This window comes from Geotrypetes seraphini, chromosome 5 (assembly GCF_902459505.1).
Source record: "Geotrypetes seraphini chromosome 5, aGeoSer1.1, whole genome shotgun sequence".
NCBI classification, from domain to species: domain Eukaryota; kingdom Metazoa; phylum Chordata; class Amphibia; order Gymnophiona; family Dermophiidae; genus Geotrypetes; species Geotrypetes seraphini.
Genome location: NC_047088.1, coordinates 234,442,784 through 234,465,113, shown reverse-complemented (window position 1 = coordinate 234,465,113; position 22,330 = coordinate 234,442,784). Strand labels below are relative to the sequence as shown.

The window sequence follows — 22,330 nt, the reverse complement described above, 5'->3', positions numbered from 1 at the left end:
AGGTGCTAGACATCATAAAAATGATAAAAGAAAAGATGAGTTCAGTCATTCACGGTGAAACATTCTGGCCCTGCTACGCAGCAGAGAGGGCAAACCACAGCTGACTGGCGATGTTCGGGTGCGTGCTGCCCCACATTCCTGACTGCCGGTTCACCTTTCGCCTTTCATGCACTACCTCCCCTCACCCCTGCACCTTCACCTTGCTCACCTCACCTCTCTGCCTCTCTTGCATGTGCTCCCCAGCTTCATAACGCCTTGCCACTCTTTCACACATTCCCGAGCCCCGTCACATCTCTCTCGCAGCCTCGCCTTTAAAATACTTAGCCATAACAGTTTGTGGTGCATCTAACCGCCTCATGTGGCACACTGTACTATCCCATTCTCTCCCTTACAGATCCAATACACTTGCCCCAAGCTTTCTTGAATTCAGATACACTTTGGCCCGGATTCTGTATAGGACGGCCCAGGAGAGGCGTCCTATACAGAATCGGGCCTACACTAAACCCCGATTCTGTAACCAGCGTCCATGTTACAGACGCCGGTTACAGAATTGGGTTAAAATAGACGCGACTGCTACACTTATCAAGGCAAGGGATCTCCCTGGGCCAATCAGGGCTTAGGCTTAGTGGGATGGGCGGACCCGCTATGCCTAAGGCCTGATTGGTCCAGGCTTCTAGAGTCTGGGCCAATCAGGCCTTAGGCTTTGCGGGATGGGCCGGGAAGGGGCGTGCCCGCCTCATTTCGACGAGGCAGGCCTGCCGGCTGGACGGGCAAAACCCGTCCGGACAGCAATTAAAGGTTAGTTTGGTGGGGGGGGGAGGTTGGGGCTGTTAGCGCGGAGGGGGGGGCGTCTTCCGTCAGGAGGGATGGGCACCCTTCTGACAGTGATCAGTAGTGTCGGGGTGGGGGGGGGCATCTTCCAGCAGGAGGGTTTGGGCACCCTCCTGCCGGTGATGGTAGTGTCGGGGGTAGTGGGGGCATCTTCCGGGAGGAGGGGTTGGGCACCCTCCTGCCGGCAATCGGACAGGCGGCCGCAGCCGCTATACTTATAGCGGCAGAGAGATCCCTTGCCGCGATAAGTATAGTGGCCGCATCTACTTACAATGTAGACCAGCATTTTGCTGGCCTACATTGTAAGCGTCTCTTCCTCTACTAGGGAGACGCGTAGGGCCGCCTAGGTTCGCCTAAGGCCTTTAGGCAAGCTTAGGCGTCTTGCGAGCCTCCCTAGGCTCCCGGAGGCGCCTTCAATATAGGCGGCCTGCCTGGGGAGCATTTTTTTAAAAAACGTGCATCCCGATTGGCTGATTAGACAGCTGTAGGACGCCTATAGCTGCCTAAAATCGGGACGCACTTTGTAGAATCAGGGCCTTTTTGTCTGTACCACCTCAACTAGTAGGCCATTCCATGCATTCACCACCCTTTTTGTGAAAAAAGTATTTTCTGAGGTTACTTCTGAGTCTATCCACTTTCATTTTCATCTTATGCCCCCTTGTCCCAGAGTTTCCTTTCAATTGCATCTCGTTGCTATGAAAATAGTCTCATGTGAAATGCCAGTCCAGAAGCATCGGGCTATAGCTTTTGGTCTGATGCTCCTGATCTGTGGGAATAATGCAGCCTATAAAGGTGGCTCGCAAGCAGCATTATTCTTTTAAAATGGGATTCAGCAACCTGCAATACCGAAATACCGCAGGTTGCTGAATTCAGTGGGTGTGGTAAGGTACGGATCATGAGCATTTTTTTTTTTTTTTTAGTTATTTGCAGAATTATAGAATATGGGCCAATGTGCACCTAACTTAGGATCAGGCATTTATTTAGGTCAAGAAAACCCTGTCAAAAAATGTTAAGATGGCTCTGGCATTTGGGCGGTTCGTATGAAATCTAATAAACTGTAAATACAGTGTGCCTAAAAATTAGGACAGCTAGCGATGCCTAACGCCTCTTTGGCAGTGCTAAATGTGATTCCACGTTTATAAAAATGTGGAACACCAATTTTTTAGGTGACAAATATAGAATCAGAACCTTACTGTACACCCTGTTGCTGTATTGCCTTTTAAGAGAGGTAGTTTTTAAAGTATGGCAAAAGTTTGGCTTTTGCCGCATCTTAATTTACCACTTCTTAAAGGGGCCTGTTAATAACAATCATATCCTTCCAAAGCCCTCATATATACCTTTTGAATTTCCCTATATCATATTATCCCTGAAAGACCCTATCCTCAATCCCCCTTTACATTCCCCTTGCTTATCTAGTGAAATACCCTCGGGTTTAATGGGTAGGGGCTGGAGCAAAACTCAGTCACTCCTGCTTCTCCTGATTCCAGGTTCAAAAATAGCCCTGGTGACCCCTAGAGGTAGTCTTGTAGTACTACTCTTGGGTACTGAGCTGCCATAAAAGGTAGTTTTTCCTTCCTTTTGTCACAGGATTGCTGCAGTGCTTGTGGCCAATATTTCAAGCTTCTATTACAGCTGTTCAGTGATATGCATCAAGTACTTGATTCTTGACTAGACTTGCAACCAATATTTACTTGAGGCTGAGCAGAAAAATGTCATGTGTGCAAGCTTATCCAGACCAGCAGGGGCTTTAAAACTTTATTCACTTGAAAACAGTGATACATCCCAAAAGGTGGCAACAATCCAAAATAAAATCCAGTCTTGTAAATGTCAGCCCAACATGTTTTGGCTTAATCACCTACAGCAGGGACTTGTAAATAATTGAAGATAGCTGTTTCTGGGTTGCCTGCAATGAACAATGGGAGTGAAAAACAAAAACATTTAAACCACAATTAAATAATATAAAGAGCACACAACTTTCAAAAAGGAAAATAAAACAAAACTAATAAAAACAAGTAAAATAAAAAAATGATGATAAAGGGCTCCTTTTACTAAGCCGCGTTAGGGCTTTAACGCGCGGAATAGCGTGTGATCCGTTGCCGCACGCGCTGGACCTTAACGCCAGCATTGAGCTGGCATTAGTTTTAGAAGCGTAGCATGCGGTAATTTCCTGCATGCGCTAAAAACGCTAGCGCACTTTCGTAAAAGGAGCCCAAAATGTATCCATACATGTGCCCAAACCCAAACACAGGATACTTTAGCAAATGCAGGGCAGCAATTATGTAAAATGTCAAATATGGTCACAATTTGCTGAAAAAGGAAATAAGAGCTAATTATCTATACCATGAGGATTTTATTATACCTACTAAAGAATGACACGGTGACAAAATTAATCATTGTTCCCGTCCCCGCAGATAACAGTGGGAAACCATCCCCGTGTATAAGTGGTATATAAATACTAAAAATAAATAAATAAAAGCTAGCATGCACTTATTGCAGGATAGATTGCCTAATACAGGACCTGTTAAAGCATCCTGTGTTAGTTTTTCCATCTGTGTAGTATTTAGAGTTAGTAGTCCATAATCATTTTATTATATTTTAATGCAAACTGCATTAATCCAATCAACCTTGCAGTATATCAAGTTTTAATAAACTGTAAACTGTAGTCGAGAGCCCTGAGTGACAGATTCTATATAGGATGCCTGCATTAGGTGCTGCTAGTTGCCCTAATCAAGGATGGAATCCACACACATCTTTTTTTTTTTTTTTTAATTGGCTTAAATGACGTGGTAATTGGCTATGCCGGTTTTCGGCCAATCAAAACTAAAAATTAAGAGTTTGGCGCCAAACTCTTAGGACGCCTAGCGAATCCTACGTCAAGGCACCTCCGACGCCTAATGGTGCCCATCTGAAAAGTAGGCTTGGTTAGGGGTGGATGATAGGCGCGTTTGATGTAGGCATCGTTAGGCATCTGAGTTAGGCTCTGGTAAATTAGGTCAGGTAAAACCTACCTCCAGCACACCTAATGATGCCTAGGCGCCTAGCGGTTGATCTAAAACTGCACCACTAAGCACTATTTATAGAATCCGGCCCAGTGCCGGTCCACGGAAAATTCCTGCCGGTCCACAGGGCCAGCACATGTATCAGGCCCAAAACAGTGTTCTTCAACCGCCGGTCCACGGTGCGATCGATGTGGCATTATCTTCGAGCCAGCTCCCTCTTCCTAACGGATTCAGTGCATAAAGCCATGGGCAGTGGCTCCTACGGGCATCCTGCGCCTGAACCGGATGCCTTCTCTCTGCCGTTGCAACGTCGGAGGGAAGGTTTCCAGAGGAGGCAAGGGACATGTAAGGTGCAAATAGAACTATTGTTGGGGCGGGTTCTGGGGTGGACATTGGGTAAAGATGAGCGGGGTCTGGCCCACGACTTAGCCCAGTGTTCTTCAACCGCAAGCCCATGGACCGATGCTGGTCCACAGAATAATTTTTTTTTTATTTCTGCCAGTCCATAGGTGTAAAAAGGTTTAAAAACACTGGCATAGTAGATGACGACAGATAAAGACCTGGATGGTCCATCTAGTCTGCCCAACCTGATTCAATCTAAAAATGTATTGGGTTTGTTTTTTTTTTTCTTCTCCTTAGCGATTTCTGGGCAAGGATCTAAAGCTCTGCCCGGTACTGTTCTTAGTTCCCAACTACTGAAGTCTTTGTCAAAGCTCACTCCAGAGCAAGGTTTTCAATACAAGTTTTATCCTAAATTGACACACGTAGACAGTTTACAGGTTAGATTTGCCATAGTGACAGTACAAGATTTTACAAGTTTTCCTTACATACTGGTCTGGCACCAATGTACATTTCTTTGTAGTCCATCGGTCAAGGGCAGGGGGGTTAGGTGACGAGGTATGTTTTCATTGCTTTTCTAAAGTTGAGGAGTCCTTCAAGGGATCTGATCTGCTGGGGCAGTCGATTCCAGTGCTTTGGAATAGGACCGTCGTTTGGTGGTTTGCAGTTGAAGGGCACAACCAGGGGGCGTTTTGAGGAGTATTTCATCCTGGAAGCAGAGGGTCCAGTTCGGCACATATGGAGGAAGTTTAGCCGTCATGTAACCCGGCGCCTTGTGACAGGATTGGTGCCAGTTTTGTGGGCAGTTGCCCAGCATGGCACTATTTATGGAATGCGGGCCTGGGTACACTAGTATTCTATTAAGAATAGCCACCTACATTTCCTTCTAAATGACCTCCAAATAGTCATGTTCTTTGTGTTTACAAATCGCTGCCCTTTGATAGAATTCTCATTCAAATACATCCTTCGCCAAAGCAATCTTTTGTTGTATTCAGACTAGAGAATGACACGGTGACAAAATTCATCACCGTTCCCGTCCCCGCGGATAACCGCGGGAAACCATCTTCATGTCATTCTTTAAGGAGAGAGGGAAGAATCAGAGTATAATTGGGCACAACCACTGACCCGCAAGCTTTGCTTTGAAGAATGCTGGTGTAGAAGGACTTGAGGTTGAATTAGATACTAGAAAATGACATGGGATTATTTCCTGCGGTTATCCGCGGGGACGGGAACGGTGATGAATTTTGTCACCGTGTCATTCTCTAATTCAGACCCTACACTGCACAGGACTCTGGTCAATTTTTACATAAGCGGCATAATGGGATTAACAGAATGCCTATTGTAGTCCTTCCTGTGCCGTCCATGTTTCTTATTTGGGTCATTTTGATTTTTTTTAAACCTTAACAGCTCTTGAATATCTGCTTTTATGTTAGCCCTTTTCTCAGTATTCATCTTTAAGTGGTCAAAAATGTGTGGGATTTTGAGAATAAGCACCATTCTGTATCTTGTCTCAATATAAAAGTTAATAAAATTGGATTATATTATCTCTTGCTGTAAAGTCTGAGTACGTCTGTGTTCTGTTTATGGCTTATATTCACTTTTTGATAGATGTATAGGGATTTTATGTCTTAGATATTTGCATTTCATGCTGAGGCACATATTTATGTGAGCGATTCAGGCAAACAAAATAAGCAGTTCAGGCTGCTTGATCACCAAATCGTGCACTCAGCACTGTTGCTCATACCCTTCATGGTTTAGCGTGGCACAATGATGACACTCAGGCGCTTGTCAACTCAAGTGGAATTTATTCGGCCGCAGCCATAACAGCACAATTACAACAATTACATCAAACTGTTATCAACTGAACATCATAATCAAGCATGAACGGTGATGAACTGTACACAGTAAACGCACTTCAGAAAATGGCATAACACACAATGTACATCACCAGGCAACATATAAGGAACTGATGGTCAGGCGCACAGCATCTGGCTCTCTATCCCGCACAATGTGGGGCGCCGTACAAGCTTCCCCCGCTCACCGGACCCTTCCCGTTCAAGGAGGTGTCCCCTCGTCAGCTGTACGTTGTTGTGAAGATCATGGCCTGGCCCCCTGCCGTCCAAGCAAGGCGACGTGCCCCATGTCTTAACCACTGTAAAGATGTCAGCCTTCTACCCATATGCTGTGCTTACCTGCCAACTGCCAGACTGGCTGCGACAGTAGTGAAGGGTGGGCGGGAGGGAAGTCGCGTCGATCTCCCTGGACCGCCGTCGGGAAAAGGGGCGACCTCCCTTCCGCTTCCCCCTCATCTCCTAACCCTCCCCTCCCCCCTCCCTCGCTGATTGGCGTTTCCTATCCTCCTCCCTCCCCCCCCCCCCTCCTATCTATTCGCTCCGGCTTCGGCCGATTTGGCCTCGCTCCTCCCTATACGGGATCGGAGCTTGTTCTCAAATCGTGCACTCAGCACTGTTGCTCATACCCTTCATGGTTTAGCGTGGCACAATGATGACACTCAGGCGCTTGTCAACTCAAGTGGAATTTATTCGGCCGCAGCCATAACAGCACAATTACAACAATTACATCAAACTGTTATCAACTGAACATCATAATCAAGCATGAACGGTGATGAACTGTACACAGTAAACGCACTTCAGAAAATGGCATAACACACAATGTACATCACCAGGCAACATATAAGGAACTGATGGTCAGGCGCACAGCATCTGGCTCTCTATCCCGCACAATGTGGGGCGCCGTACAAGCTTCCCCCGCTCACCGGACCCTTCCCGTTCAAGGAGGTGTCCCCTCGTCAGCTGTACGTTGTTGTGAAGATCATGGCCTGGCCCCCTGCCGTCCAAGCAAGGCGACGTGCCCCATGTCTTAACCACTGTAAAGATGTCAGCCTTCTACCCATATGCTGTGCTTACCTGCCACTACCCGTGATAGCGAAACCTCGCTTATCGCGGGTTCCCCCCAAGTGTCATGGCTGCGGCCCCGCCCACGTTAACATATGCCATATATCCAGACCGATGTCGGAGCAGTGTACCCCGCCAGTACCGACGCGGACCGCTGTCCTCTAGCAATTAGACTTTTGTTTTATTATTATATATACATCCACCTATTTGGATCTAAAATTGAGGACTAGTGACTTTTGTTTTATTATTATATATACATCCACCTATTTGGATCTAAAATTGAGGACTAGTGACTTTTGTTTTATTATTATATATACATCCAACTATTTGACTAGTGTGTGATTAAGATAAGAAATGTTTTTTCTTTTATACTTTGATTCATTATTAGGACAGACGCGGACCGCTGTCCTCTAGCAATTAGACTTTTGTTTTATTATTATATATACATCCACCTATTTGGATCTAACATTGAGGACTAGTGACTTTTGTTTTATTATTATATATACATCCACCTATTTGGATCTAAAATTGAGGACTAGTGTGTGATTAAGATAAGAAATGTTTTTTTTCTTTTATACTTTGATTCATTATTAGGATTGAAAGTAAACCTAAATGTTATCTGCTGTGCGAGATCTCACACCCTTCATACTTACCGGGGTATAATAGTTATCTCAACGGCTGTGCGAGATCTCACACCTTTCATATTTACCGGGGTATACTAGTTATCTCCACGGCTGTGCGAGATCTCTCATACTTACCGGGGTATAATAGTTATCTCCACGGCTGTGCGAGATCTCACACCTTTCATACTTACCGGGGTATAATAATTATCTCCACGGCTGTGCGAGATCTCACACCTTTCATACTTACCGGGGTATAATAATTATCTCCACGGCTGTGCGAGATCTCACACCTTTCATACTTACCGGGGTATAATAGTTATCTCCACGGCTGTGCGAGATCTCACACCTTTCATACTTACCGGGGTATAATAGTTATCTCCACGGCTGTGCGAGATCTCACACCTTTCATACTTCATTCGTCTACATTTAACTTGTTGAGTATATTCCGAGTTCTATATCAATAAGGTAGGGCCTGCTGGCTGAGGATAAACCATCGGTCTGCATTGCTGGCTGAGGATAAACCATCGGTTTGCATTTTCTGGACTAACTGTACACTGTTCGTGGTTTCTAGCGCCCACAGGATCAATGTAATGAGGAACTTCTGCTGTTAGAACCATACCCAAGGTACCTATACCCTGTAACTGTGACCCAAAGTATCTCGTCACCACCCTAATCTCAGAATGTGAGACCAATAAATGCTTTCGCAAATAATCAGGGAAGCCCTAATTATCTCTTGAGGTGCAGTAAGCCGAAAGTGAAATCCCGTACTGTAAAACATAAGTATGAAGGTCCGTGAGGTGCTGTGAACCAAATGCGAGGCAACATCCATCCCTAACCCTGATGTAAACCGAATAGTAACAGCCATAAACCGAATGTAAATCCATGATTTTCGAATTGTAACTTTTGCTAGGGTAAAACGCAGTTGAAGTAATGTCACTTAATTATGAAGGTCTTGCGGCTAAACTATAAGGTAAACCATGTAAACCCGACGATGTAAACCCCGCAACAAATGTAAGGTAGTGCTCATGAGGTTATGTAACCTAATTATGAAGGTACTTCTAATTATGAAGGTACTTCAAACCATCCCCGATGTAAACCCTGCTTTGTAACATCCATAACCCAAAGGTAGGCCCTGGAATTTTTTTTTTTTTTTTTTTTTATATAACCCGATTGTAGACCCGGATTACAAGCTCAATAAACCCTTCATAACATTAGTAAAACTGAGCGTTCGTTCTTACCTCCCAGATGTTGATGCTCCTTGCTGAGTAGGGGGCTCCTTACGTTCTTATGTTCCTGATGCCTGCGAATGTAAGCTGGTCCCAAGGCTACGGTCTCCGATAATAAGGCAATTCAAGAAGTGGTAAGTAGCAAGGCAGTGTAGCTGATGAAGAGAGTTGAGTGATGCAAGCCAACAGTTAATAGAGGAGGTAGCATCGCCCCGTATAAGGGCCCGGTAAGGAAGGTAAATGAGGGCTCAAGGCTTACATCTTTCCTCCCGTTCAAGGTCGTAAGCACGGTGGTAAATGATGATATCAAGGCCGTGTTGCCGATGAAGAGTGAGTGAGGCACGAAAACAGTTAATACATGCGGTACGCATGAAGTGATATCATGGCAGTGTTGCCGATGAAGCGTGAGTGAGGCACGAAAACAGTTAATACATGCGGTACGCATGAAGTGATATCATAGAGGAGGTACGTACACATCTGTTGTCAGTAGCCTCGCCCCGTATAAGGGCCCGGTAAGGAAGGTAAATGAGGGCTCAAGGCTTACGTCTTTCTTCCCGTTCAAGGTCGTAAGCACGGTGGTAAATGATGATATCAAGGCCGTGTTGCCGATGAAGAGTGAGTGAGGCACGAAAACAGTTAATACATGCGGTACGCATGAAGTGATATCATGGCAGTGTTGCCGATGAAGCGTGAGTGAGGCACGAAAACAGTTAATACATGCGGTACGCATGAAGTGATATCATGGCAGTGTTGCCGATGAAGCGTGAGTGAGGCACGAAAACAGTTAATACATGCGGTACGCATGAAGTGATATCATGGCAGTGTTGCCGATGAAGCGTGAGTGAGGCACGAAAACAGTTAATACATGAGGTACGCATGAAGTGAGGGCCAGACCACCCTTGCCTGTAGCACCCCGTTTAAGGGGCCGCCCTAGTCATGGAGAAAACTCGAGGAAGCCAATATGAGGGCTCAAGGTCTACATCGTAGTACCCTCTGTAGATAACTGGAGGAACCTGGATATGGTCCCCTTGATTGTAGGAGTCAGGGAGGATGAAAGTCTTGAGTGGTAACCCTGGCGTGCTTAAGATGAGGAGCTGCTCCTGGCACCCAACTCATGGGCGCCCTTACCCATGAATGATCCATAGAAGCGATCCGTTGTTAGTACCACCAGAGTCCTTCAGCGGCCCGAAGCCACTGGAACAGAACATACGGATTAGCTGGGATAAGATATTAATGATGAGGGAGCAATTATGAGAACCTTTTGCTATGGGAAAGACTTGGACATGAAAGTAGGTATATCCTCCTGCGACACAGAAAGGTAATTTAGCTGACAGCTTTCGCTGGGTACAAGGAAAGGGTCTTTCTAGTAATTCCGCTACTCGGGACTCGCTGAAAGGTTAAATGATCAGCTCTCTATGAACATGTCCAGGTCTGGGGTTGCTCTCGGGATAAATAGATAAAGGTTGCTGCCGATGGGCAGCCCAGATGGTCAGCATGACTCTTAATCGCCATCCGGTACACATCCTGGAGGGAAATATAATAATTCCATAGTCTTTTCTTATCATGAGATTGAATTCGAAAGTCCTAGATGGTAATTCAAGAAAGCTTGGGACAAGTACAAAGAATTTGTAAGGGAATAAAAGAGAGAATGTATGGCGGGCAGAATGGATAAGCCATGAGGTCTTTACATGGTTATCACGTGGAAGTGTAAAGTGATGCATGTCATATAAACATAAAATAGAGGGCAGATAAGGGCCATGGCCCATCTTCCAGAAATGCGACAAAGATGGTTACGTGGTAGGAGGAGGTGCCGTACTGTGAAAGATTACAGAAAATCGTCCTCTTCTTTCTGGGGTTATTTGTGGGGTTATGTTAGTGGCCGCCATTTCCAATTGTGGGGTTCTATTAGAGCTCTCAAAGGTGGCTATTGCCTCCCGTATGACTTGAGCTAATGTTAAGTGGTCCCTTACTAACCTATTAGTGGAGGGGATAGTCTCCCTCGTAACAGGGGGGGCAACTTGTGTGGTGAGAGCTACCAGAGTCCTTACCCTGTGTGCTGGTATTCTGTGGTGATATGTGATCCACCGATGCAGATGAAGGAATCGGTGCTCCGGCAGGAGAGTCAAGTGGTGCATGTCGTGGTTGCAGTGGCTCACCTGGGACGGCCGCTGGCCCCGCTAATAGGCATTGGCGCACTGCGTTAACCCCATGTAGAGCTATCTGCTGGTGAACCTCGGTCATTAAGTCGGCGAGCTCCTGCAGCGCGTGTGGTTCCCTTCCTTTGTGTGTAGGCCGCGGGCTTTTTTTGCTGTGGTATCTTGGATCTTGGCTTCCGCTGTGATGGCATGGCTACAACAAATGCTAAGAGAATGAGACTGTCAGTACAAGAATAAGTAAAGTGGAAACCCGATCTAGTACAAACATGTCATGTATAACTTTGTTGGAGACTGCTGGCAAGAAACTTAGCTGGCTATGAATGCTGTCTAAGCAGAAACTTAATAAAGAAAACATGAATGCTGTCTAAGCAGCCACTTAATAAAGGAGAAAAAAAAAAAATATTGAATTTTACAGGTCACACGCAGTGGATTGACAGTATAATAAATAGCCTCATATTAATGTGCTAGACTAACCAGGCCAGGCGGAAAACCGTGAGGGAATGGAAAGTTTATTATTATTTATTATTATTATTTTGAGGAGAGTAGTATTAAAGCAATGGTAGCAAGCCGGACAAATCCTGTTTCTCAGTAGAGAGAGCACAGTGAAAGCAAGCTATTAGCTCTCATGTGAGCACAAGCAGTGCTGGGCTAAAAGTTATTTAAAAGTTGCTTCAGCTCTCATGTGAGCAGAAGCAGTGCAGGAGGAGAGTCTCGGCCTCATGGCCATCAAAAACCCCTTCCTTGCTGACACGCTAGTCTGGGTGACCGCGTGGAGCGTGAGCCCTCGAACGGGGAGGGGGCCGCTGCAGCGCACGGGGAGCGAGGCCGGCGGTGGGCCACGTGGCCGCGCGCGCGGAGAACTTACCCGCTCTGTGGCCGGGGTCCTTGCGAGCGCGGCCGGCGCCTGACCATGTGGTGACGATCGAGGCCGGCGCCGGGCCTCGTGGTGCCGCACTCGGCCATCTACAAATGGCCCGCCCCCTTTCTCACAGGGTAAAGGAGCGCACGGCGATGGGGAGCAAGGCCGACCCCCACCTCCCTGAGTGAGGGATCGAAACTCCTGGGGGCGGTTTTTGTTTTTTTTTTTTTTTTTTTTTTTTTTGTTTTGTGTGTCCCTGCGGGCGGCGCTCCCGACGTCCCGCAGGGGTCCGCCGCAGCGACGACGCAGGCCGGCGCCGGGCCACGTGGCGCCGCACTCGCTCCCAGCGGGCGCCCTCTCCCTCCTCTCCCGGCGCGATGGACAGAACCACAGGCGGCGAAAACTAGGGATTTGAGGGGTTTTCCCATCCGCCTGCTCCTCGCATACTTACCGTTCTGAGTGCAGAGCAAGGCGGATGGCTGACGTCGCAATGGGCCTGCTTCGGAAGAGAGGCGAAGTCGCTGGAGGTAGGCTGCTGGTTCTAGAGTGTTGAACTGTAGGCTAAAACTTTTTGATGTGAGAGGAGGTAAGAAGTCGCGTCGATCTCCCTGGACCGCCGTCGGGAAAAGGGGCGACCTCCCTTCCGCTTCCCCCTCATCTCCTAACCCTCCCCTCCCCCCTCCCTCGCTGATTGGCGTTTCCTATCCTCCTCCCTCCCCCCCCCCTCCTATCTATTCGCTCCGGCTTCGGCCGATTTGGCCTCGCTCCTCCCTATACGGGATCGGAGCTTGTTCTTTCCATTCACTTGGGTTTTTTCCACAAGACAAAGAACATTTGTTTTACCCATTCTATTGTAGCTACAATTCTTGTGATGTATTACGTGATAGGCATAAACTTTAACATAAAATAAACATACTATTTTACTTAGACTACACCTTTTTGCTGACGCTCTCAAAGAGAGTTACAGCACAAATAAAATCATCATCATTACACATCAGTGGGAAAAATGTAAAAAAGAAACAAATTCAAAATATACAAAAATAAAGATAAATATGGCTACTTTAGAAACCCTATTCATGATTGGATGTGAATAAACCATTATTTAAAAATGACAAAGCACCAAGGATCATCAAATGAAGTAGAGAATGATGTGGGTAAAAAAAATTTGTACCTGTCCCCGCCCCATCCCTGTCCCTGCGAGCTCAGTTCCTGTCCCTGCCCCTTCTCTGCAAGCTCGTTCTCTATCCCCACCCTGTCCCCATGAGCTCAGTCCCCAGTCCCACAAACTGTTTGATCCCATCCGCACAAACCTTGAATAGTTATGATTTTATATTGAACTTATTTCATTAAAGTATAAAAAGAAACAATATTCTGTACAATTGTCATTTTATAAACACAAATAATACAGAGCAAGGATCAACAAGACCCTTGTCTCCCCTCTCTTCCCCCCCTCTCTTCTCCCCCACTCCACTATCGAGAAAACTGATGTCAAATTACTGCAGAATGCTACTAGAAAAATTAAGCTACCAGAATACTTCAGTCACACATGGCAGGAATAGTGTTAGGGGAGAGCAACTAGGGCAACTGCCCCCCTGGTCAGAGAGTCCCCTAAACCAGCTGGAAGTTAAAGAAGCACAACCTGGGCTTTGCAGTCTCCAATTAATGTCTAACACCAAGTCTTGCAGGATACATATTTCAAATCCGATATATAGTGTTCCCCCGGTCGTTCACGGTCGGCAGTTCACGGTTCCGGTCATTCGCGATATTTTCCGACCGTGAACCGCCGACAAGGAGAGGGCAGAGGGAAAGGCAGAAGAGTGTAGCTGGAGCGCCAACGAGTGCAGGAAATCACTCGCAGTATGCTCCAATCGGCTCTTCCTGCACTAAGTCGGGCCTTATCCAATCAGGAGCTGCTTTGACACGCAGCTCCTGACTGGATAAGGCCTGACTTAGTGCAGGAAGAGGTGGACGGAGCATACCGCGAGTGATTTCCTGCACTCGCGGCGCTCCAGCTGCTCTCCCGCTGCCCTCTATTACTGCCCTCTACCACTGCCCTCTTCAGTCTCCCCCATGAAAAACCGTATTCGCTGTTTTTCAAGATTCGCGGGGGTTCCTAGAACAGAACCCCCGCGAATATTGGGGAAGTACTGTATTCTAATCACATAATAGAAAATAAAATTAATTTTTTTCTACCTTTGTTGTCTCGTCATTTTATTTTTCAAATCATGTTCGTCTCAGGCGCTGGTCTCTGTTCTCTTTTGTCTTCTCTTAACTCACTTGCCAGGTTCTCCTGACCATTTGTCATTTCTTCTTTCTTCATGGTCACCATCCATCTTCTGTGTATGTATTGTTCCCTGTGTTCAGCATTTCCCTTCTCTTCGTCCCTTTCTAGTATTTCTCCTGTGCCCATCTCCCTGCCTTCATCATCTCACCATTCTATGATCCCCTCCCCCTGTGTACAGTATCACTCCTCTATATTCCTATGCCCCTCCCCTAAGTCCAACATCTTCCTTATTCTCCCCATGTCTAGCTATGTTCTCTCTGTGTTCATATACCCTCCCATGTCTGGCATTACTCCTTAATATCCATATACCACCTCCAAGCAGCATTCTCCTTTTTGTCCCTGATCCTAAGCTCCCATCCATGCCCACCATCTCCCCTCTTATTGTATATCTCCCTGTGTCCAGTCAGTGGCTTAGCGAGGGTGAATGGCGCCCCGGGCGGTGGTACACCTCCCCTGCCCTCTTCCCCACCCCCCTGCTGCACGCGTGTGCCCCTTCCCCATACCTTTTTAACTTCGGCTCAAGCAGCCACCAACTCGCTGCCTGCGTCAGTTTCGGCGCTCTCTCTGATGCCACTTCCTAGGCGCGGGTCTCGGAAGTGACGTCAGAGAGTGCGCTGAAGCTGTACTAGTACACTGTAAGTTGGTGGCTGCTCACACCAAAGTTAAAAAGGTACGGGGAAGGGGCGCATGCAAATGAGGGCAACAACATGCAAAGTAGGCAGGGACGCGATTCACTAAACAAAACCCTGCAACACTGACTGGGCTGGCCGATCAAAAAAAAAAGCAACTGCTGAGGACCAGTCGCTGATGCCCTTTCCGGCTGCCCTGCCTTCTGCCGCCCTGCTGTCTGCCCTGTCAGCCCCTACCCTGCAGCCTCAAATGCGCCTGCCTGCCTCCCTTCCCCGCACTGCAAGCCCATGGTTTTAACCCACGGGCTTAAGTGGGTTAAAACCATGGGCTCCAAAAAAACGATCACCTATTTCAAAATTATTTTTAAAAATCTATAGTCTGCGCATTTGCGAGGATCGCTGTCGAGCGATCCGGGAAGGCAGATGGGGGTGTTCCTCCAAACGCCCCCATCTGCATATTGGGGCTTCGTGAATTGTTTCTGTGTCATTCTCTAGTTCAAATCCCATGCTGCTCCTTGTGTCCTTGGGCAAGTCATTTAATCCCTCCATTACCCCAGGTATATTAGGTAGTGTGAGCCCACCGGGACAGATAGTGAAAAATGCTCGAATACCACTTAGGCTAAAAAATAAATAATATTTTTTGTGCATAATTTCGATATGCATTTTAATAAGACTTTTCCAAAATACTTGTTGCTTTCTGGATTTGTTTGGGGTTTTTTTTTTTCTCATTCTTTTCTTTTCTGTTATTAGGAGAAAAAGTTCCAGATGAACTATGTATAGATGACCCTTCTTTTGCTCCCACGGTTTGCCATCTTGCTTGTAGTGCAGATTGCGTAACTAGCGAATGGTCCAGCTGGTCTTCTTGTTCTCATTCCTGTTCAAGCAAAAATGCAGAGGGGAAACAAAACAGAAGAAAATTCATTCTGGCTTTACCTGGAGAAGGTGAGTGATGTATTTTTCATCCCGAAAAAAATATCCATAGCAGAGCTACTACATTCAGGCTAGTTAAAATGCCTCAGAACTGCTACTTAGAGAGTCATACTGTAAACTAATAGTGAACACATGTTGCTACTTTTAACATGCATACTTTACTAAAGGACTTCTTTTAAGTAATAGACCTGGAAGAAAATAATACACATTAATAGTATTAATACGCACTAAGGGCTCCTTTTACGAAGCCGCGTTAGCGGCTTTAGCTCCTGCGACTTTTAATCACATGCTAATCCCCACGCTAGCCGGAAAAACTACCGCCTGCTCAAGAGGAGGCTGTAGTGGCTAGCACGTCCGGCAGTTTGGCGCGCACTATTAAGCGCGTTAAACCGCTAACGCGGCTTTGTAAACATAAGAACATAAGAAGCGCAATCTCCGGAACAGAGATCCATCAAGTCCGGCGATCCGCACACGCGGAGGCCCCGCCAGGTGTACCCTGGCATAGTTTTGGTCCCCATATCGCTCCAAGCTTCTCGTAAAGAGAAGTGTATCTAGCCTACCCCTACCCATGTCACTTCATGCCACTCATAAGGAGATGTACATCTAACTTACCGTTAAATCCTAGAATGGTGGATTCCGCAATTACCTCTTCTGGGAGAGCATTCCAGGTGTCCACCACTCGTTGCGTGAAGCAGAACTTCCTGATATTTGTCTTGAACTTGTCCCCCCTTAGCTTCAGCCCATGTCCTCTTGTCCGTGCCACATTGGACATTGTAAATAACGTTTTTTCCTGCTCTATCTTGTCGATTCCTTTCAGTATTTTGAATGTCTCGATCATATCCCCTCGTAGTCTTCTTTTCTCAAGGGAGAACAACCCCAGTCTCTTAAAAGGAGCCCTAAATATTAGTAAATGATCCCCTTAATGCATGTGGGAATTGCAAATATGGTAGAATCCCGATTAACCAATACTCAAGCAACCAGCACTCTTATAACATAACATAACACCGGATTTCTAGACTGCATAACCAAAAAGTTCTATGCGGTTTACAAAAAATTAATCAAAAAGATACAATAAAAAATATTGGATCAGAAATTTTGGAATGAGGAAAATTTTCAGTTTATGTTCTGAATTATTCGTAAGAAATTTTGAAAAAAGAAAAGTTTTCAGTTGTTTTCTAAATTGTTCATAAGAAGAAGATGTACATATTAAATGCCGAAAATCTTTATCATGACATGCTGTTTGATAGGCCAGTGGATGGTCAAGATATTTCTTACTTTTGAAACCTTTGACTGGTGGAAAAACAAATAGAGCGTGTGACTTTCTACTATTCTTGTAAGGTGCTATAAGAAATATATCAACTAGATATGATGGAGCAAAATAAAATTGTCAGGAAAAAAAATTGGCTGCCGAAGCAGCAGTGGCAGCGCTGAAAACAGGCTGCTCGCGGCCAGCCCCAATAGGGACTTTCCTCTGCCATATCAAAAGTGACATCAGAGGAAAGGCCTTGCCGGGGCTGGTTGCGAACAGCCTCTTTTCAGCGCTGCCACTGCTGCTTCGGGTAAAGGAGGAGGGGGGGAGTTCGTGGCTCAGTACCACGCTGCCATTTCTGCTGCTTTGGGGCTGGAGAGAGGTGGTTAATACTGATCATTGAGATCTGGCATTAGACACTCCTTTCCCCCTGACTTCCTGAATACAGCACTCCTGCATCTCTTCGATGACTGTCCACCACATGCCTCATTGGCTCCTCATTTCTTCAAGGGCTGATAAAATGAACTCTTCAAGCTGTCCATCCCCTACAGCCTCATATTCTACCAGTGTCGTTATGCTCACATTACCCTTCTCCTCAAATCACTTCACTGGCTCCCTGTCCATTTCGTCTTGACCTACAAGTGTATTCACTCAAATGCTTCAAAACAGCAGAAGAAAGAGGTCACTGGGAAGTGTGTTGGTTTCCCTGAAGACAGAGGGAAGGAAGAAGCATTAGACAGGAATTTTATTGAAATTATACATGTGGTTTTATTTTCATTAGTTAAGGGGAGGAAGGGGGTGAAAATGTTTGTTTTTGAAATATTTGTATATTTAAAGTGCTTTTGTTTGATTCGTTTATGTTTAAATTCATTGTATTGCACTGTCAATAATAGAAAACTAATAAAGATTTATAAAAAAAAAAAAAAGAAAGGAAGAAGGTAAAATTCCCAGAGGCAGGAGGGAAGAAAGAATTTTCCTGCCCACAGTCCTCAGCATGCCAGCAGGAAAAGGGATTTCCCCCACCGAGATGAGGAACAGAAAGACCTAGTAGCCAGTAGATTCTGAGGAAGGGCAAAAAGAGTGGGAGATGAACGTGAAAGGAACTTGTATTTGCTGTAGCTCACTTCAGTGTGGACCCACAGATTCCCCCCGGGAGCCCGATAGTATAAGACTAGAAGGGAAACTGTGCAGCTGGATCAGTTGCTCTGAAGAAATGTTTCAGTGACAGCCAAAGTAGTTACAGAAGCCTTTTGGCTTGATTTGGAGGGACAAGCTGCGCACAGAGCTATAAGCCTAATTAAGTAGGAATTAATCAGCTGAATGGGGAGAGTAGCTATCACCAGCTTAAGTTGTATGCAAAGAGTATACAGGGAATTGGGAAAGGGGGCTTATGATTCCAGGAACTCAGTTTATAGTAATCCTTCCTGTTTAACTAAGAAGCGAAGTGGTGATGTTTTTAAATATCTTGTGTACTTAGAAATAATATCTAATGAAGTTGACTGCAAAGCTCTGAAGCTAAAAACAGGGAGGAAGAACCTAGAAAGTCTGCCTGTTTCGAGGATATGTAAAACAGTATGGGGGGCGATTCTATAAAGCAGCTTCTAAATATAAGCACGCTTTAAGCCAATTCTTTGATGGCGTTAAAACGCATATAACCCATTATGCATGTATTCAAACGCGATCCACCTAAAACTTGTGACGATAGACTGAAATAGAAATTTAACAACATAAGAACATAAAAATTGTCTTACTGGGACAGAACAAAGGTCCATCAACAGTGGCCAACCCAGGTCCCAAGTACCTAGCTAGATCCCAAGCACCATATATACTCGAATATAAACTGGGATTTTGGGGCCAGCGCTCCATCCTCCCAGAATTATTGCAGGCCGCCGCCAGGCTCTGCACCCTGCCCCCCTTCCTTGCTCTGTCCTCGTACCTCCTCTGCTGATCCCTGGTGGTCCAGAGGTGCTGCGGGCAGGAGCGAGCTTTCCGCGGTGATGGCTGCTGCGAGATCGGGTTTCTTCAGTCGCTGAGTGCCACCAGGCAGGATCGTTCTTTGGCGCTCCTGCTTGGCACTGAGCAGCTTCTTGACTGGCTCCCACAAATTCTTCAGAGAATTCGCAGTGGGGAGTGTGTGGCGTAGTGGTTAAAGCTACAGCCTCAGCACCATGGGGTTGTGGGTTCAAGCCCAGGCTGCTCCTTATGACCCTGGGCAAGTCACTTAATCCCCCCATTGCCCCAGGTACGTTAGATAGATTGAGAGCCCACCGGGACAGACAGGGAAAAATGCTCAAGTACCTGAATAAATTCATATAAACCGTTCTGAGCTCACTTGGGAGAACTGTATAGAAAATTGAATAAATAAATAAAATAAATAACTGCAGTGTGAGGTCCAAGTCTATTTTCATCCATAACCCACCATTTTCCACCCTCTAACACAATATGCAGTTAATGTACAAATTAGCACATTCATTCAGGCCACTGTGATAAGTTATCATACTTGTGTGGTAACAATGGGCTAGATTCACTAAGCAAACCGATCGTGTTGTGACCCCTTTGTGACACGATTTCCCTACGACCCGTTTCACTAACCTGTGTCCCGATCATCCTCTGATCCATGTATGCAAATGAGGAGGAACAGCATTCAAATGATGGCAGGCAGCGATTCACTAACCAAAAGCCTGCAACACTGACTGAGCTAGCCAATCACAAACAAGTGACTGCGGAGGACTTTCGCTCAGGTCCTTTCCGACTGCCCTGCCTTCTGCTGCCCTGCTCTCTGCCCTATTTTTCTGCTCTTTGCCCTGAACTCCTGCAGTCCTGATCTACAGCCCGCCCCCAAACTCCTGCAGCCCCGATCTCCTGTCTGCCCCAATCTCCTGCAGCCCCGATCTCCTGCCTGCCCTGAACTCCTACAGCCCCGATTTCCTGCCTGCCCCAAACTCCTGCAGTCCTGATTTACTGCCCGCCCCGAACTCCTGCAGCCTATCTCCTGCCTGCTCCGAACTCCTGTAGCCCCAATCTCCTGCAGCCCCGATCTCCTGTCTGCCCCGAACTCCTGCAGCCCCGATCTCCTGTCTGCCCCAAACTCCTGCTCTCGCCCCGAATCTCTCCTGCCGCCCCGACTCTCCCACCCTTCCCCACAGTGCAAGCCCATAGTTTTAACCCACGGGCTTAAAGCGGGTTAAAACCACGGGCTTGGGAAGAAAAAAAAAAGCAAAAAAATAAAAATAAATTTCCTGCTCTGCCGAGCACAGAAGGCTAGGATTAGATTCAGTCTGTTGGGTGCGTGATGGACAATTCGTGAATCAGCCCCCCCTGACACGGATCGGATCTGATCCCTCATGGATCGGATTGGATCCGTGTCCTTAGTGAATCTAGCCAAATGTATATTAATTCACACATTATCTGCTTAACAAACTTTAGTAAAAGAGTATCAAAATGGCTTACATATGGTGCAATAAAACTATTCTCATTTACGCTTATACTGGAACTTTATGGCTGTTCTGTTCTTAGGTGGAAAAGCATGTCCCCCCAGTCAGGCACTGCAGGAATATCGGTTATGCAATGAACACTCCTGCACGGCATTCTACTGGGAGACATCTCCGTGGGGTCCTTGTTCTGAAGACACCTTGATAACAGCCCTGAATGCCACTACTAGCTGGAACGGAGCAGTTACTTGTGGAGTGGGCATCCAAAATCGGAAGGTCTTCTGCATGAAAAATAATGCTAGCCAGGGCACATCCAGAAGGTATTGCAAATAAGACTTTTTTTTTTTTTAATTCTTTATTGATTTTTAATCAAAAACAGTGTCATACAAATGAAAGAACAAAAGATATTCCACATATTACACTATTATCTATACAGGTAACATAAATATCACTCAATAATTTCATTATCCTGCATATAATAATATCATAATATATCCTAATATACAATACAAATAAAGACTAAAGTTACCCAAATATTACTATCAATATTTATTCCCCTCCCTCCAACCCCCCAGCCCCCTGAATGTGTAAAGATAAATAAACCAAAGAAAAGAAGAGATATGATGAAAATACATTATTATGTTTTTACAAATGTAGTCAATGGGCTCCAAATTTTATTAAATACCTCACTAAAACCCCTACATTCTGCGTTAATTCATTCGTATCTGTATGTAATGTACACATTCACCCACCAAAATGTATAATTAATTCTATCATGGTTTTTCCAATTACTTGTAATCAATTGAATGGCTATACCTGTTAGGATCATAAATAGACAACTCTTACATTTATCTAGACATTCTTAAATATGCCCTAATAAATATTAAGCCTTATTTCTGTTTCTATTGACCATGCTATGTCGATAAATTGGAGTTAATAATGAAAACTATTTAGTCAGGTAGGAGAGTTTGCTACCTAATTAAATCATGTTAGCCAGACCAACCTGGACAGTGCCACTGAATATCCACTCTGACCTTCTCAGGACTCTCTGGTTAGTACCTATGCCGTATGTCCATCTCTACTACATATTAAGCTCTGCAATCACTTCCTCCCTCTTAGAGATCCAGAGACAGAGTTGGAGTGGAGCCACTAGTAATTTGGGAACCAGTGATATTCGATGTGAGTGCCTGTACAGCTAACTGGGCACGTAGGATCACATAACAAGTAATCCTCACCATGCCTAAGGGGTCTTTTACTAAGGTGCGCTAGAATATAATGGGCACGTTAGCATTGAAAGCGTGCTAATCTGTAGCATGCACTAAATTGGTTAGCGCATCTTAGTAAAAGATCCCCCCCCCCCTAGTGTGGGTGTGACACAGAATATTTGGCCAGTTTAAGGCAATATAAAAAGGTATAATCCAATCTGATTTTCTCAAGTAATAAATCAACTGAACTGGGGTCTGAACCATCTAGTATATTCTCTTAAGCAAATTCTTAGAAACTGCAGGTTAAATGATGTTACAGTAATCACTATGCTTATTAGGGAACCCCCAGTCTGAATTAGTCTTGTTGCAGGCATATTCTAATACTTCTAAGTTTTCTCAGGACCCAAAATGCAGTATAAGGGAATGCCTGAGAGTGATTTGACTAGGAGCAGTCACCAACTTAGCGGTACTTACAGCAGATGCAATGCCAGTAGCTGGAAAGCAAGGCCACTCTGTGCCCTGATATGTAGTATAATGGCAAGGACAAATCAAATATACTTTTGTAGTATGTTTGTTCATTGGCATTTGATATACTGCCCTATCTTGAAGAAGTTCAGGGCATTGTAGTTTTTTTTCTATCAGTACTCTTTAATA

General features: G+C 45.6%; 1 protein-coding gene across 7 annotated transcripts in view; it reads left to right on the top strand.

Annotated features, from left to right (window-relative positions):
- THSD7B (thrombospondin type 1 domain containing 7B) overlaps positions 1-22,330 on the top strand; it is a 924,116-nt gene that overhangs the window by 419,318 nt on the left and 482,468 nt on the right. For all 7 annotated transcript variants that reach the window (XM_033944565.1, XM_033944564.1, XM_033944562.1 and 4 more), the window contains 2 exons: positions 15,612-15,803; positions 20,557-20,791. In XM_033944565.1, coding sequence (XP_033800456.1) covers positions 15,612-15,803; positions 20,557-20,791 — 427 coding nt within the window. The remainder of the gene's footprint in view (positions 1-15,611; positions 15,804-20,556; positions 20,792-22,330) is intronic.